This window comes from Palaemon carinicauda, chromosome 35, assembly GCF_036898095.1.
Source record: "Palaemon carinicauda isolate YSFRI2023 chromosome 35, ASM3689809v2, whole genome shotgun sequence".
Taxonomy (NCBI): domain Eukaryota; kingdom Metazoa; phylum Arthropoda; class Malacostraca; order Decapoda; family Palaemonidae; genus Palaemon; species Palaemon carinicauda.
In genome coordinates, this window is record NC_090759.1 from 19,109,578 (window position 1) to 19,127,881 (window position 18,304).

The 18,304-nt window shown below is 44.2% G+C and overlaps 1 protein-coding gene across 1 annotated transcript; it reads right to left on the reverse strand.

Moving 5' to 3' along the window:
- Window positions 1–10,294: 10,294 nt before the first annotated feature.
- On the reverse strand, window positions 10,295–16,099 carry LOC137627649 (uncharacterized). The gene is made up of 2 exons (XM_068358797.1): window positions 15,167–16,099; window positions 10,295–15,100 (listed from the first exon to the last, which is right to left on the reverse strand). Exons 1-2 carry the CDS (start codon window positions 15,547–15,549, stop codon window positions 10,867–10,869), a joined length of 4,617 nt encoding a protein of 1,538 aa, XP_068214898.1. The 5' UTR covers window positions 15,550–16,099; the 3' UTR covers window positions 10,295–10,866.
- Window positions 16,100–18,304: the final 2,205 nt, after the last annotated feature.

Here is an 18,304-nt window from a genome sequence, read left to right on the forward strand (position 1 = left end):
TGGACTTAGCTCCTCCCTCGAAGGATGTTCGCAGGGGGGAACTAAGCCTTCAGCTACATCAACCAAAGCAGAGGTTTGACCTAACTCGTCGGAAGCCTCTGCCACAACAACGTCGACGATAAACAGAGGGTCGACCTCCGCTACGCCGGCGACTGTTTGACAGAAGCCCCCAACCTGATTATGTCAAACAGAGCTTCCTTAGAGGGGGAACCCTGAAGCCCCAAGGAAGCCCAAAGCTGCAACAAATCATTGTTAGACACGTTATCAGAAATATCCTCCCCCGGGGGAGGAGGAGGAGCTGCCTTGCTATGGGAGGTAACTCCCTCTCCTGAACCCTGAGGTTGGTCAACATAAGTACAGCCTACGCTACCACTTGACAGCCTCTCGGAAGAGACCGATCGAGTGGGAGCTTCGGAGGAGGTTCGGGCTACGGAAGAAGAGTCCTTGGGATTTTCTTTCTTCAAGGAAACCCTTGAAGGAGAAAGATCCCGTTTGGACAACTTCTTCTGCCGCCGGGAAAACCTCTCCCACTCGGAGGTAGACCTCTCCCTACACTCACCACACACTTTGTCTCTATCACACCGTTGGCCCCTGCAAAAAGGACATAAGGTGTGAGGGTCCGTCTCAACCGCCGACATATAAGTACCACAAGGGCGGTCAGGTAATCCAGGACACTTCCGCATGGAAAGAAAAAGCAAAACAAGATCAAAGACTGTCAAAGCGAGGGTGGGAGCAGACACGTCTGTTCATCACCCGAGCCAAAAGTAAAGTGAGCTAACCATCCCTACCCCCTCGCTAACTAGCGAGGGGGCAGTAATCCCTCGTTAAAATTCTAATGGCTCGTCATTTCAGCTACGCCGAAAGTAATACCCATATTAAATAGCGTAGTTTGTATTTCAGTTACGGAACAAATGTTAATTAAAGTCGTTTGGAAAAAATTTTGTTAATGTAAAATAGAACCAAATTATGTCTTGGAGTGTATGTAGTTAGTTGGGAGAGGAATAAACCTTTTAATTACTAGTCAAATTGATTTTCTTATAAGGTGAACCCATGCAATTCATCTTGCTCTATAATACAATAATATGAAGCTAGTTTTCCAATTTACGAAATAGGATTTAGCATTACCTTGCCAGAAGTGAAACTGGTTGGGGAGCAAACAACACAGGATTAAGACTTAAGGTAAGCTAAGCTAAGGATAGAAAAAGCCTTTCCGCAAAACACTTGGCCATCAGCAAACAGTATGTATTGGTGGTAAAGTTTTACTGTATTACAGATTATCCTTTCGAACAGAAAATATATGTTTTCCTGTAGTAAATAACGTGATTTAACCGAATTCCACCTTCATTTCAACCGCAAACAAACAGAACGACCATTCGACTAACTTTAAGTAGCTAATATGCTGTTGCGGTTGAAATGAAGGTGAAAACCGGTTGAATCACGTTATTTACTACAGGAAACGGAGCCTTTGTAGTTTGTTGGGACAGAGTGAAAAACCGCATTTTACAGACACAAGAACATCACCTAATCGAATGTTTCCTACCTTACCTAACCTAACCTAACCTAGGAGCCGTATCCTTAAACTGCCCTACTCTTAACTTACCCTGTCCCAACAAACTACATTCACCCCCAGGAAAACATATATTTTCTGTAAATTTTTTTAAATATAATGGCTCTTAATCCGACGCGGGCTCAGTTCGCTTGCCAGAAAATAAAAACATCAAGCTCGTTTGAACTGGCAAACGGTAATGTTGAGCTGCGCACGCTAACATTAGCAATGTTCTGCTAACGTTAGCAACGCTAAATATGATAATTCTTGTTCCGCCACTGACTCGCTTCGCTAACATTAGCAATGATACGTTAACACATATATATTTCTAAAACTATTCATTTGCGACAGAAACGAATGTAATTTTCGAAGAGAGCAGACCTTTTTCTATAGAAAATAATTAGTTTTTCCTTAGGTTACATTACCCTGTAATACAGTACAATAATACCGTATTGGCTACACTCTACTTAATACCCTAAAAACCTATTCTAAGCCTAGATATACCAGTAAGCTATTCATTAACTTATTAGACAACAATGGCTACTTACTTTTACTTTTACTTCTAGGGGTTTATTTCTCGCCCTCCATCAGACACTAAGAGTCTGTTCAGGCGGGCCTTGATATGTGAAAATAATTACTTTCCAGTTTATATTTTTATCTGTATCTTTTCAGTTATTCGCTAGCTTTTGTATTCAGGCTTCATAGTTTTCTGATTACTATTATAACACTTTCCAAAGAGATAAGTCTTCAGGTTTTTCTTGAAAGCTGCCACATTTTTGCTATTCTTTACATCAAGTGGAAGGTCGTTAAAGAGTCTCGGCGCAGCATAACTGAATGTTCTTCCTCCTATTGCATGATTCACACTAATTTCGAATAGTCTGTATGGGTCATCAGCATGTCTAACTCTTACAGCAGCACTAGGAGTTTGAGGGTAGGGGACCAAGCAATCACGAAGATATTTAGGCTTATCACTTGTAAGTGCTTTGTGAGTCAACAAAACGGATTTTGAGCGAAGCGAAAAATCTATTTTTGGGTGAGATAGCCATGGCGTCCTGATGGAAGGTTCCTTTTTGGTAACTTCCTTGGGTATATAACTACTAAATTTTCCCAGAGAATTTAACCACAGGTTATCACAGAATTCTAACTTCTGGAGCGAGTATCCTAAAGGTTTCCCTTTAAGACATCGTATATCAACAGGGGACGCATGTATTAACGCGCCACATAGCTATCTACACCCTACATAGAGTTAACACTTCGAAGTGTAGGGGCGGAGAATAGCTGGGGAGCCGTTCCACAGCTAATCTCGTTCGTGGCTACTTTTGGTACTCGAGATGTAAACAAACGGGCGCCATTGCTAAATGACGTCACGTCCGTCCTCATCCTGAAGCCAGTTGCTTGCCGATCACCATGATACAGCAGAGCAGGGTGGGACCTGAAAAACTGGACGAAATAGCAGGGAGGGTCCATCTGGACGCCATGGCTATCTCACCCAAAAATAGATTTTTCGCTTCGCTCAAAATCCGTTTTTTGGGCTCAAGCCATGGCGTCCTGATGGAAGAATACCAGAGAATCAATGTATCGTGGTAGATTTTCCCCTTTTAGTGTAAGTGCCGAGGGCTTTGAACAGGTTAGCATAGTAATCTTAATAGAAGAACCGTAGGGAAGAGAACTTCTTGCCCCCCTAGCAGTGAAGTCCCCACGGGCCATGACGAAGATCAAAGTGGTCATCGAAGGGCTACTCACCTTGCTGGGAGAACCTGAAGAATTTGGAGACAAGACTGAATGGTTGGCATTCATATAGGAACATTCTCAAGGGCAGACAAGTGGTGGTTAGGCACTGTATGTTAATGGAGAATTGTCTGGTCTCTAAGATATGAAGTAAGTAAGTATTCGTGTAGGAATATTACATTGCACAGGTGAGTATATAATAAGGATTGAAACCTTAGTAATCTTCATCGCCATAAGAAGAAGGGGATAATAAAACTATGACAGACGTGTATTTCATAGTATAAGTAGGAGCGGATTAGGACGCACAAGTAATAAAATAGAAATTTTATTTCACAATTGCAGAATATATTAATGGAATGCAATAATATATAAAAGCAATTGACAACAAATTATAATGTACATAGTAATGAAAGACGTGCTCTTAAATCTGAAAGAGAATTTCAAAATTATTAGTAGGCACTCGTTCCAGAGGAACATCAGTCTTTAAAATTAAAACACATCATGCTCTAGGCATGCGGCACTCGTGTGACGACTATGACATTTCACCTGGGATAAGAACAGTATATGAAAAACACTAAGTGTTTTTTAAAACACTATGTATCACTCGAGGGTCAACATAGGCACCCGAGGAGTTAGAGTCCCAAATAACTCACTGTTCTATGCCGAGTTAGGTGCAGGTTTCATAATGCTACCTGCGGCTACCACAAAATGTTTGACTTCGTGCACTTGTTTCGCATAATGTTTGAAGAAAACGCGCGAAGATTTCCAGCCTGTGAAACTCTTAAGGCTTTCGAAATCCATACTCTGAAAGAAATTCAGAGACGATGCAGCTTTTCTGGGATCATGACCGGCGGGTGTACTGTCAGGATCCGCTCTGCGAATGAAGTAGGTGATTTTCGCTCTTAGTTGTTTCAGTGACAGGTCGCTGACCGATGTTTCTCCTTTGAAGAGTTGGCCTCCACCGAAGTCCGAAGTTCTGCGAAGATAGACCTTGAGGCTCTCTACTGGACATAGAGAGGCATCTTCTTTCAGGGGGCATATTCTCCAAGGGCCCCATCTTTTGGTGGGTAATTCGTTTTTGGCGAGAAACGTCGGATCCGGGAAGAGGGTAAGGTCTCCTGAGTCAGTAAACAGGATATGACCCTCTTCCCTTGATAATGCCAATATTTCGCTGACTCGGGCTCCTGAGGCAAGAGCAAAAAGAAATATAACTTTTTGAGTCAGATCCTTGAGAGGGCACGAATCATTGTCCAAGTTGGAGGCAAAATGGAGCACCTTGTCCAGAGACCAGGAGATCGGTTTTGGTGGGGGTGCTGGGCGTAGACGAGCGCATGCTTTCGGCAGTTTATTGAAGATGTCGTTGGACAGATCAATCTGGAAGGCATACATCAGTGGTCTAGTCAAGGCCGATTTGCAAGTAGAAATCGTGTTGGCTGCCAAGCCCTGTCCATGAAGGTGAATAAAGAAGGACATGCAAAAATCGAAGGTAATTTCCGTAGGATTTTTTGCCTTGACGAATGAGACCCATTTTCTCCAGGATGATTCGTATTGCCGTCTTGTGGATTCGGTCTTGTATTCCTCGAGGAAGTCTAGACTTTTCTTCGAGATCCCAAACCTTTTCTTCGCGGCTAGGGAGAGAAAATCATGAGATGAAGGTCCTTGATTTTCGATGATGAAGCGAAGACAGTCGACTTCTGTACTTAATGGGAGAGAACTGGGCCCGGGAGAGGGATCAGTGTGGGTTGCAGCTCCAGGACCAGGGGGTACCAATTGCTCCGGGGCCACTTGGGAGCCACTAGGGCCGCTGTCCCTTTGAAGGTTATCAGCTTGGAGAGGACTTTCAGCAGAAGGTTGGTGGGAGGGAACTGGTAGATCTTGGACCATCTGTTCGAGTCCAGTGACATGGTGTCCACTGCCTCTGCCTTGGGGTCCTCGTACGGGGCCACATATCGAGGAAGTTGATTGTTGTCGCTCGTTGCGAAGAGATCGATCTGAAGTTCTGGGACTTGGTGAGAGATGAAGGAGAATGATCTTGCGTCTAGAGACCATTCAATACTATCGGGCTTGTCCGGGATAGAGCGTCCGCCGTCACGTTGCGGAATCCTTGTAGGTGAACTGCAGACAGGTGCCACTTCTTCCTCTCTGCCAGACGGAAGATTGTCAGAAGCACCTGATTTATCTGGGGCGATCTTGAGCCTTGGCGATTGAGACATCGAACTACCTCCGAGTTGTCTAGGGTTAGACGAATATGGATCGAGGGAGGTGGGGAGAGTTTCTTCAGCGTTAGAAGGACCGCCATGGCCTCCAAGATGTTGATGTGAAACGTCTTGAATAGGGGAGACCATGTGCCTTGAGCCTGTTTTTGGTGGGAGTGACCTCCCCAACCCTCCAGCGAAGCGTCCGTGTGGATGTTGAGTGATGGAGGTGGGTGTTGAAAAGGAATGGACCTTTTCAGGGCCGTTGCTTCCGACCACGGCTTGAGGAGAAGCCGAAGTCTGTTTGGGAGCCGTCTCTTGAGGTTTCTTCGAGCGATGGATGCAGAACGTCTCCAGACTCCCGCGGCTTCCTTTAGCTGTGCAGGAAGCACTGGGTTTGTCACTGAGGTGAACTGTAGAGAGCCTAGAACTCGTTTCTGCTGACGTCTTGAGATCCGGTTGGATTTCAGAAGTCGCTTGACAGACCCTGCTATTTCCTTTTTTTTCTTCTGGGGGATGGAAAGGCGGTGTGACTGAAGGTTCCACTGGATTCATAACCATTGGAACTTCTGAGCTGGAGAGAGGCAAGATTTCTTCGCATTTATCTTGAATCCCAGGTGTTCTAGGAACTGGGTGATTTTGCTGCAGGATCTTAAACAATCCTCGGGCGATGGAGCCCAGATTAGCCAGTCGTCGAGGTAGGCCGTCACCTGGACGTCTTGGAGGCGGAGCTGTTGTACTATGGCGTCCGCCAGTTTTGTGAAGATCCGAGGGGCCACGTTGAGGCCGAAGGGCATGGCCCTGAAGGCGTAGCTTTTCCTTTGTAGTCGAAATCCTAGGTAGGAGGAAGCGTGGTGGTTCATTGGAACGTGCCAGTAGGCATCCGTCAGGTCTATGGAGACCGTGTAAGAACCTTGAGGCAGAAGGGTCCTTATCTGTTGAAGAGTCAGCATCTTTAACTTGTTGTTCGCTATGAACTTGTTGAGGGGGGATAAGTCTGGAATGACTCTGAGCTTGTCGGAGTCCTTCTTGGGGACGCAAAACAGTCTCCCTTGGAACCTGGTTGACTTTACCCTCCTTATCACCTTCTTGTTCAAGAGATCTAGGACATATTCTTCCAGAAGGGGGGTTGATTGTTGGAAGAATTGCTGGAAGGTTGGGGGTGGTTGAGTCCAACTCCAGCCTAGACCCTTCTTGACGATGCTGTGTGCCCAGGGATCGAAGGTCCAACGATCCTGGAATTGGCGGAGTCTTCCTCCCACCGGAAGCACTTCATTGCTTCTGGTGTCCCGAGGGTTTACTGCCTCGGCCGCTAGCTCCCCTTCCTCCTCTGCCTCTGGAGAGACGGCGAGATGCGTCTCTGCCTGTACCTCTGCTTGAGCCTCTACCTTTGGGACGAAAGGTAGTCGTCTGTTGCTCGAAAGCAGGGGTGAAAACCGGTGACTGGGACAAGACCGGTTGGGTGACCAGTTGAAAGGTCTGCTGTAGCTGAGCAGCCACTTGGGGAGTAGCAGGTCCCGGAAACTGCCGTCTCTGTTGACGTTTCTGGGGTTTTGGCTTGGAGGATTTCCTCTTAGGTTGAGGGCCGTCGTCCTGAGAGGATTTCCTCTTCTTCGACATGCCCCACTTGTGGAGAAGGTTCCTGTTCTCAGTGGCGGCCTTGTCGGTGATCTCTTTCACAAGATCAGAGGGAAAGAGGTGTTTACCCCAGATGTTGGAGGAAATCAGCCTCCGGGGTTCGTGTCTCACTGTGGCACTTGAGAACACGAATTCACGACAGGCTCTCCGAGCCTTTATGAAGCTGTACAAGTCCTTAACTACAGTCGCCAAATGCGTTTTGGCGAGCACCATGTAGTGGTCGGGGACTCTAGTGTCACCGGCCATAACGTCAAGCTCTACCTGGAGGGACATGGATGCGGTGAGCCTTTCCTTCATGTCTTGTTCCCGACGAAGGAGATGGTCATTAAGTTTCGGGAGGTCTTCCTTAAACTGACGTCCAGCAACGTCAGGATCTAGTTTTCCCACCACGAAGGTATGCTGGATATCCTTCCAGTGTCGAACATCGGGGGGAGTAATCAGGGAGAAGGGTCTGCACTCCTCCAGAGCAGGGCAAGGTTTCCCTTCTTCCACTGCCTTGTGTACCGCAGCGAAGGCCTTTTCCATGAAGGGGAGGATCGCATCATCGGGTGCGACGTAGGTAGGGTGCTTCTTGCTCAGTGCCGGAAGCTTTGAGCAGGTAAAACCCCTACTTTAAAAACATTGGCCAGCATAGCCTGGGCCTTCGGGAGATCAAACACAATCACCTCCTTATGTTCGGTCTCTTCTTTAGAGGCAGGTTCGGATCGAAGCCGGATGTAACAGTCCGGATAAGCCTCAAAACTCGGGAAGAACTCCACTTCTTCCAGGGCAACCGAGCCGACCTTCTCACTGATGAAGATCCTGCCCGTTGCGATGGGCATATGCTCAGCATACCTCCAGGGGTTGGCGTGCGAGCATGCCGGGAGGTCCTTAACCGAAATCCTTTTCGGCTCCTTTGAACTTCCCATGGTCCTGATGTACTCGTGTGTCTCACAGAGTTTCTTGTCCATAAGGGCTTCGAGCATAGGGAACATCTCCTGGGCGGTTGGGATGAGGTCCGGGGTGGCGGAGGTAGACGGGAGAGATACTTCCGTCAGTGTAGGAGTTGGGGCGGTGGTGGAAGGCGGAGCGACCTCCTGCTCCGACTCGGTGTATTCCACTTGGTCCTCCTCATAGTCCAACTCTTCGGCCATAAGGTTCCTCTCCGTTGTCTCCGAAACTTCCGACATACGCTCCGCGTTGTCGGTATCCAGGTGACACTCGTGCATGGACTGGGCCATGACAACATCGGGTTCCACCATGATCTGGACGGTGGGGATCTGATCCTTGGGGACCACAGAGTCTGGGGATGCCTTTGGGAACAGTAAGGCCCTCAAGTCTTCAGTGGCAAGGTACGGTCCAGTGGCGTTCTTCTGGAAGTCACGCACCCATCTGCGTAGCTTCTCTTGAGAAGCGTCCCTAACCTCCGCTGAAGGAGGGTTATTGAACGCCTCGACCAGGCGTTCCTGGCAGACCGTACAGTTCTGCGGGTCCCAGAACTTCAGATCACCTTTCTTGTTTGCACAAGGGGCGTGGGTCCTACATGCCGTGTGCCCATAAAAGTGCGGGCGCTTCACTGCACAGAAGCCGGGGTCGCACTTCACTTGCTCCTCCTGTAAGAGAAAGAGAACATGAGTATGGGGGAGTCATAAGGATGACTTCTCTTCTAAAGTTAAATATTAAATGATTAATCTTTAACTTAATATTAAGTGTGATGATCAGAGAATGGGCGGAAAAGGAGATAGACACATACTCCGTGTAACCCGCCTGGCTGGTTACCGTGACCTTATCCATAGACAATTTGTTGTGACCGAAGGCACAGGACAGAATTCGACATGGAATGCCAGAAAGGCAGTGGGAATTCTATTGGGAATTGCCAAGGATATAAAACTGGGACTGAGGCCACTCAGACCCTAGAATTGGGAACGTAGAAGATCCCATAGGGTAACGGTTTCTGGCAACCAGCCATGCTAAGATACACACAGCATGCTGGAAATCTGTGATATGCAAGAAGACAGCATGGTCACTAATAGAACGGTAAGATAATACCTATCCATTTACGTAATCAAACCATCTGGTTGCGATGTAGGGCTATCAACATGAGATGATAACTAGTAGAAAGGGGTGCAAGTCGCCTTGACGCCTCCGGAAGGCTCCGGCAGATCGACGGCACGCCGGAGGCCGCTCCAGCAGAGTTTCTGGCATTAGGGAAGACAAATATATAAGTCAGGGGTAATACCAGGGTGGTGGCCGCCGGCACATCGGCGGCACTCCGGCGGGGAGCGGCGGCTCCGGCAGCCGAAGGTTGCCGGCTTGGTGACAGGGACAAGGATGGTTATAGTAGAACCGGACTGCCGGCAGTGGATGCCGGCACTCCGGGGGCCGGACCGGTGGACGGACGACCGAAGCTATGAGGTAAGAGGGAAGGCCATTGGCTGGACGCCGGCGGGAGGCGACAGTCCCCCGGCACACGGAGGACTGGCGGCCCAGAGGGCAAGGAATAAGTCACCAAGGTAGGAGGTGGGTATCACCGACAGGGGAGGCGGCAGGGACCGGCACCAGGATAGTGAAAGAGACAGAGGGAGGGATGTAGGGGTACAGCCACAGACCCCAAGACATCCCACCTGATTGGGTGTACCCAAGATAAAGGCTAGCCCTATCACCCAGAAGCAGGGGCCGCAGAGGACCGGGAGCCAAGGTAGCCCAAGGGAGGGCTAGGGAACACCCAAGAGGGGGTGGGGGGAGAACCCCTGCGGACAAAACGCTTCCAGTGTCTAACCCCATAGGACACTATGAAGGGTATATGTACCAGAGCGGACTGCACACAGGAGCTCAAGGTAGCCCTATCACTCCACCCTAAAGAGGAGTTGTAGGACAGGGGACAAATGGGTATAGACTAACCTAAGTATAGGCTAGGCCATACAAGAGATAGGTGGAGAGGGGAGAAGAGAAGGGTCTTCTATGGAGGAGGCTCTGTACCAAAGCGGCCACCAAGGAAGGGAGGACGCTCCCTAGCCTAAAGTAAGGCAGCCTGTCTGAGAACGGTGCATGGGTATAGTTTCAGCAAGGCACAGAACTAACTCCCCAAAAACCTAACCTAGAGCAGGGATGTTACACCTGTGACGACTTTATGGCCAAGGTTCAGAGAATAATAAGTTCCATAGGTCACATAAAATAATTAATGAAAGGTTTAATTTCAAAACAGAACAAAATTTAACACTTTAATAATGAAACAGTTTACATAATTACGTTAATCTCTTTCTTACCGAAATAACCCAGAAAACACTCAAACAATCCTGCACCGCACAAATAACAAAATCAATAACCTTAATATACTAAATTTCAAATATAAAACACGTTACCAATTCCACTAAGGTTCACTCAAGACTTATATTAAAGAACATTAATACATTACAAAAACCGAGGAATAAGAAGACAGCTACTCCAATAGGACACTTATCACAGTAGAGGACCAGGTGAGACTAACTATGCATGAAATAAGTGGTCCGAAGAAAACTGAAAAGAAGGCGGGGAAAAAAAAGCACTCTGAAAACGGGATAACTAAAGACACAGCCAAGGATGTTAAAAACAGGTACAAGAAAGAACTGTATACATTCCCACAATAAAAGAAGATTACAACTATATACAAAATTAAGATGCCAATCTGGCAGATGGGTGACACCTCCCCCTTAGAAGACGAGCCCAACAGAGTGGCTCGTAGAAAAAGAGGCCAATGAGGAGAGTCTGACGATACTCTAGACTGGAGAAGGAGGTATCATGTTAAGGAGGCAGTCGGGATAAGGCATCTGCCATGATGTTCTCTGTTCCCTTGATGTGGCGGATCTGTAGAGGGAACTTCTGCAGATAAATGGACCAGCGTAGTAGACGTTGGTTGTGGGACTTCATCTTGTCGAGGAAGGTCAAGGGGTTGTGGTCGGTGAAGACTAGTACCTCAGCAGCACCTAGTAAGTAGCATTCATATTTTTGCAGGGCGAGTACCAAACTAAGTGCTTCCTTCTCAATGGTGCTGTAGGACTTCTGGTGATGCTTGAACTTAGTGGAGGTGTAGCTGACTAGGTGAAGTATACCATCTGACTCTTGGAGTAGCACCCCTCCAGCTCCCGCATTGCTAGCATCTATTTGAAGGATAAAAGGCTTTTTAAAATCGGGGGATTTAAGAACAGGGTTGTTTATCAGAAACAGCTTTAAGGCTTCGAAAGAGGATTGACATTCTTCATTCCAACTGAATTTAACTTTGGTACTGGTTAGGGATGTTAAAGGGGCAGCAACTGAAGAGAAGTTCTTGCAGAATCTCCTGTAGTATGAGGCTAACCCTAAGAATCTTTGTAAGGACTTTCTGGTGGTTGGAACAGGGTACTCTAGAACAGCTTCTACATTGGCAGTTTTTGGTCTAACATTACCATCCCCAACAATGTGGCCTAAGTAGGTAACAGTAGCTTTACAAAAGACAGATTTTTTAAGATTTATGGTTAATCCAGCCTCTTCTAACCTACGGAACAAACACTTGAGCCTATTCCCATGTTCTTCCCAAGTCTGTCCAGTGACTACTATATCATCAAGGTAACAATAAACACCTTCCAAATCTTGGATGATGAAGTTTACAAGGCGGTGAAAGGTAGATGGGGCGTTGGTAAGGCCAAAAGGCATGACCTCATACTGAAAAAGTCCAAAGGGTGTAATGAAAGCAGATATTAACTTAGCTTTTTCAGTTAATCCTACCTGATAATAGCCCTTTAAGAGGTCTATCTTCGTTACAAACTTTGCTTGTCCTACTGAATCAATTAAATCATCAATGAGTGGCAAAGGGTAGGAATCTTTAATGGTAACATTGTTAATCTTTCTACAGTCTGTACAAAATCTGTAGCTACCGTCCTCTTTTGGAACTAGGATGCAAGGTGAAGCCCATGGCGATTTACTCGGTCTTGCTAGACCATACCGGAGAAGATATTCGACTTCCTCCTTCATTTTGCTCTTCTTCTCAGGACCCACACGATAGGACTGCTGACGAATGGGTGCTATACCAGGAACCAGCTCGATGTCATGTAGCAGCAAATCACTTTTCCTGGGAAAATCATTAAAGAGAGTTGAATGGCTAGAGATTACATTCTTTAAGTCTTGCGACTGCCAAGGAGAGAGGTGGTTCAAGAATAGATCCAGGTTATTTAGAGCCTCAGTATTGGTTTGTGGCATGGAGGAAGCAATAAGGTCTTCCAATGAATTGTCCTCTCCTGGAGTCTCTACCTTAAAATTAAGATTAACAACCGTCTCACTGGAACCATTTCCAGTTTCCCTAGAGTGATAAGCCTTAAGTAAATTAACATGAATGATCTGAGTGAGTTTTCTACGATCTGGAGTTTTGATAATGTAGGTATTATTGTTAACATTTTTTATGATGGGATAGGGCCCACAAAACTTAGCTTTAAGAGGGGAACCAGGGACAGGAAGGTAGGCTAACACAAGGTCATTAGGTTTAAATTTTCTGACTTTACAAGCTTTGTCATAGTTTCTCTTCATTAAGATTTGTTGACCCCTTAATTTCTCCCCAGCAATTTTCCTAACCTGCATTAATGTGCTTTTAAGTTTATTCATATATTGTTGAATGGTTTGGCTAGACTCAGAAGGGGTGTTCAACCATTCCTCTTTAATTACTGAAAGTGGTCCTCTAACTGACCTCCCAAACAACATCTCGTAGGGTGAAAAACCAAGGGACTCATGGGGAACTTCCCTGATAGCAAACAGAAGAAAATCAATGCCCTCATCCCACTCAAGTTGACTTTCAACACAAAATTTCCTAAGCATACTCTTAAAAGTTTGATGCCAACGCTCAAGGGCACCCTGAGACTCTGAGTGATAGGCAGCAGACAAAGTTTGTTTAATATTTAGTTCTTTAAGTACCTGGGCAAAAAGGTCACTGGTGAAATTCGAACCTCTATCACTTTGTATTTCCTTTGGGATACCAAAATTTGTGAAAACTTTCAGTAAAGAATTAGCAATGTTCTTAGCAGAAATGTTACGAAGAGGGATGGCAATAGGATATCGGGTCGTAGGACATATTAAAGTGAGCAAGTATTGATTACCTTTCTTGGTTTTTGGTAAAGGACCAACGTTATCTATAATTATCTTACTAAAAGGTTCATCAGGGACTAAGATCGGTTGTAAAGGTGCCTTGGGTATTACCTGGTTCGGTTTTCCTGATATCTGACATACATGACAAGTGCGAACAAATTCTGCTACATCTTTTTTCATATTAGGCCAATAGAAACTATTCAAAATCTTACAATAGGTCTTATGAATTCCTAAATGTCCTCCATAGGCATCATGAGCTATTTCCATTACAGAATTCCTAACAGAAAGAGGCAGCACAATTTGTCGCTTTTCGCTCCATGTGTCTTCACTAGATCTCTTAGGGGAACGGTAAAACCTCATTAACAAATCAGATTCAAAGTAAAAACATGGGGATTTGCTAATCTCACTTCTAGAAACTGCTTGGTCATGAAGCTTACTTAAAGTGTTATCGTGCTTCTGAGCTTTAATAAGGTTATCTCTACTCATGAAATTTCGTGCTTCAAAATTTACAGAAGTGACTTTAGATTCATCCGAACTAGATTTCTGGCTACGAGTGACAACACAGGAAGGATTTACAGAACAATCAGGATCAGGTTCAATGTTTACACCTACAGGTTTTTCCATTACAATGACGTTGGGAACTACCAAACGTCCTGCAAGGTCATTAGCCAATAATAAAGTTACACCTTTTACTGGAAATTCAATATCTCTTATGCCTACCAGCACATTACCCTTCTTTATAGGACAATCAAGATGAACATTAGCAAGGGGAACTTTAGATATTTGTGAAAGGTCTTTCACGAGAACATGTTCATTAGTTACGTTAGCTTCAATATTAGGGAGAGCATTTCTCAATAGTAAACTTTGCGAAGCACCTGTGTCCCGAAGTATCCTGACTTTATATTTATCCCCATCAGAGTTCAAAGCTACAGTTCCATCAAAAGTAAAATCATCAAATAGATTTACAGGCTTTTCAGAATGGATATGGGAGACAGGCTTAATCTGACCATCCGTTTTACCTTTAAAGTTAAGAAAAGGGTTAAATGGGTTCCGAAAAGGCAAAGAAGTTTTACATTTAGGATCTGGACAGTTTTTAATTGTGTGACCGTCTTTCTTACAATAACTACAACGAACATTAGACGCTTTTGCCATATCAGTCAGAGTTTCAGAGTTTTTAGCTGGAAATGGTTTTACATTCTGGTTGGTTCTCTTACTGTTGCCAAATTTATGTATTAAAGAGTAAGTGTCTGCTAGAGAAGCTGCCTTTAACAAGTCTTTTTCTTCCCTATCCTCTAAATACATCATAATGTTCAAAGGAAGCTTTCGTTTAAACTCTTCAAGTACAACCAAATTCTCTAATTCAGCAAAAGTATTTACTGCAGCAGATTTTACCCATTTCCTAAACTCCCTTAATTTCTCCGAAGCGAATTCTACATAGGTTTGAGTTGTGAACTTAGTTTTGTTACGAAAGGTCTGACGATATCCCTCGACAGAGATTGAAAACGCATCCAAAATTGCTTGTTTAACATTCTGGTAATCTGTCGTATTTTCGAGATGTCTACAAACTTTCGCAGCTTTCCCAGTTAATTTCGGCCTTAATAGCCAAACCCACTGATCGCGTGGCCAATCCAAATGCAAGGCAGTCTCTTCAAATGTCTTAAAATAATCTTCAGGATCATAATCTGTAAATGTGGGAACCAATTTAATGTTTTTTGCTAAATCAAAGGGTTTCTCCTGAGCTTCCAAAAGCGAAATTTCATGTTCCTTATTCTCTCTAGAAAACTTTGCTTTTTCCTGTTCAAATTTAAGTGCTAACAAAGATTCATAGTTCATTTTTTCTTTCTCTCTATCTAAAGCTAACTGAAGTTTAGCTTTCTCTATCTCGAATTCTAATTTAAGTTTCGACATATGTCTCTCTGACTCTAACCTTTGAGCTTCTGCTGATCTCTCATATTCTACCCTTTGGGCTTCCGCTAATCTCTCAGATTCTAACCTTTGAGCTTCCGCTAATCTTTCAGATTCTAACCTTTTCTCTTCGGCTTGTTTCTCCAACCACGCAAATTGTCTCTCCGATTTTAATTTCTGTACTGCAAGTTTCTCGTGTTCAAGGGAAATGCGCTCATATTCTAACTGCTGCTCGTGGGCTAGTACTGCTGGTTCACGAGTTATATATTGTCTAGCTTCACTGCCTAGTTCACCCACACGCATATAATGCTCAAGAATCAAGTTGCGAATTTCATTCTTCCGCATACTACTCCTAGTTGCAATTGACAAATGACTAGCTAACTCAAGAAGCTCTAGTTTCTTAGCATTTGGGATACTAGCTAACTCAGCAGAGGGATCCGCAGCAAACTTCTGAACGTTAAATTGAGCCATGGTTAAAGTTTAAAGAAAACTTCCTTTAGTAAACAACTGAATTCCTGTTTTACAATTATAATAGATTAACACGTTCCTGCTGCCATTCAAGTACTTGCATTACAATCCACAATACAAAATTATAATGTTAGCGATTTTATAGTTTCCCGACAAAATTAAACAAACATTACAAGTAATACGATTATTTTTAGAGTTTAAAAGGGAAAAGGGACAGTCCCGATTCGAAAGCAAAAGGTAATAAAGTATACGAGGGAGTGAAAAATTTTACATTCCCGATTCAAGCTGATATGGAGGAACTAAGGAAATAACCCGTTGGTCCTAAACAAGCGTTATTTACTCCAAACAACTTGAATGACAACTTACAAAATTGAACGTCGGCGCAGAGAAAAAATAAAGTAAATAAAAGGTTTAAACGATTCCTCACCTATCGTATAAACTACGCGATCCTGGTATCGTCTAACCCAGGGGAAATGACTGCACAAGTTGTAGTTGTAATTGTATAAGGACAAAATATGGATAAGAGCTTCCGGATAGCTCTCGTGAGTCTCGAGGAGTCATCGACTCGGTGAGGGCGAAAATGAAAAAAATATACTACTGTGTTGGTATTACCCAAAAGAGCAAACCGTCCATAACCAATGATACGAAAATGGTTTCACAGCGCGCACATACTGTATATATCATTAACCCTAATAACAGGTATTCAGAATGTTTACAATAAATATTGAGTGAAACTAAAAATATTGAACACTATTTGCGGCGACAATTGTTTAACTGAATGAATCCTCAATATGGTAAAAGAGATATTTCCCGGATTAGGCCCCCAATTTATGTGACGACTTTATGGCCAAGGTTCAGAGAATAATAAGTTCCATACGTCACATAAAATAATTAATGAAAGGTTTAATTTCAAAACAGAACAAAATTCAACACTTTAATAATGAAACAGTTTACATAATTACGTTAATCTCTTTCTTACCGAAATAACCCAGAAAACACTCAAACAATCCTGCACCGCACAAATAACAAAATCAATAACCTTAATATACTAAATTTCAAATATAAAACACGTTACCAATTCCACTAAGGTTCACTCAAGACTTATATTAAAGAACATTAATACATTACAAAAACCGAGGAATAAGAAGACAGCTACTCCAATAGGACACTTATCACAGTAGAAGACCAGGTGAGACTAACTATGCATGAAATAAGTGGTCCGAAGAAAACTGAAAAGAAGGCGGGGAAAAAAAAGCACTCTGAAAACGGGATAACTAAAGACACAGCCAAGGATGTTAAAAACAGGTGCAGGAAAGAACTGTATACATTCCCACAATAAAAGAAGATTACAACTATATACAAAATTAAGATGCCAATCTGGCAGATGGGTGACACCTCCCCCTTAGAAGACGAGCCCAACAGAGTGGCTCGTAGAAAAAGAGGCCAATGAGGAGAGTCTGACGATACTCTAGACTGGAGAAGGAGGTATCATGTTAAGGAGGCAGTCGGGATAAGGCATCTGCCATGATGTTCTCTGTTCCCTTGATGTGGCGGATCTGTAGAGGGAACTTCTGCAGATAAATGGACCAGCGTAGTAGACGTTGGTTGTGGGACTTCATCTTGTCGAGGAAGGTCAAGGGGTTGTGGTCGGTGAAGACTAGTACCTCAGCAGCACCTAGTAAGTAGCATTCATATTTTTGCAGGGTGAGTACCAAACTAAGTGCTTCCTTCTCAATGGTGCTGTAGGACTTCTGGTGATGCTTGAACTTAGTGGAGGTGTAGCTGACTGGGTGAAGTATACCATCTGACTCTTGGAGTAGCACCCCTCCAGCTCCCGCATTGCTAGCATCTATTTGAAGGATAAAAGGCTTTTTAAAATCGGGGGATTTAAGAACAGGGTTGTTTATCAGAAACAGCTTTAAGGCTTCGAAAGAGGATTGACATTCTTCATTCCAACTGAATTTAACTTTGGTACTGGTTAGGGATGTTAAAGGGGCAGCAACTGAAGAGAAGTTCTTGCAGAATCTCCTGTAGTATGAGGCTAACCCTAAGAATCTTTGTAAGGACTTTCTGGTGGTTGGAACAGGGTACTCTAGAACAGCTTCTACATTGGCAGTTTTTGGTCTAACATTACCATCCCCAACAATGTGGCCTAAGTAGGTAACAGTAGCTTTACAAAAGACAGATTTTTTAAGATTTATGGTTAATCCAGCCTCTTCTAACCTACGGAACAAACACTTGAGCCTATTCCCATGTTCTTCCCAAGTCTGTCCAGTGACTACTATATCATCAAGGTAACAATAAACACCTTCCAAATCTTGGATGATGAAGTTTACAAGGCGGTGAAAGGTAGATGGGGCGTTGGTAAGGCCAAAAGGCATGACCTCGTACTGAAAAAGTCCAAAGGGTGTAATGAAAGCAGATATTAACTTAGCTTTTTCAGTTAATCCTACCTGATAATAGCCCTTTAAGAGGTCTATCTTCGTTACAAACTTTGCTTGTCCTACTGAATCAATTAAATCATCAATGAGTGGCAAAGGGTAGGAATCTTTAATGGTAACATTGTTAATCTTTCTATAGTCTGTACAAAATCTGTAGCTACCGTCCTCTTTTGGAACTAGGATGCAAGGTGAAGCCCATGGCGATTTACTCGGTCTTGCTAGACCATACCGGAGAAGATATTCGACTTCCTCCTTCATTTTGCTCTTCTTCTCAGGACCCACACGATAGGACTGCTGACGAATGGGTGCTGTACCAG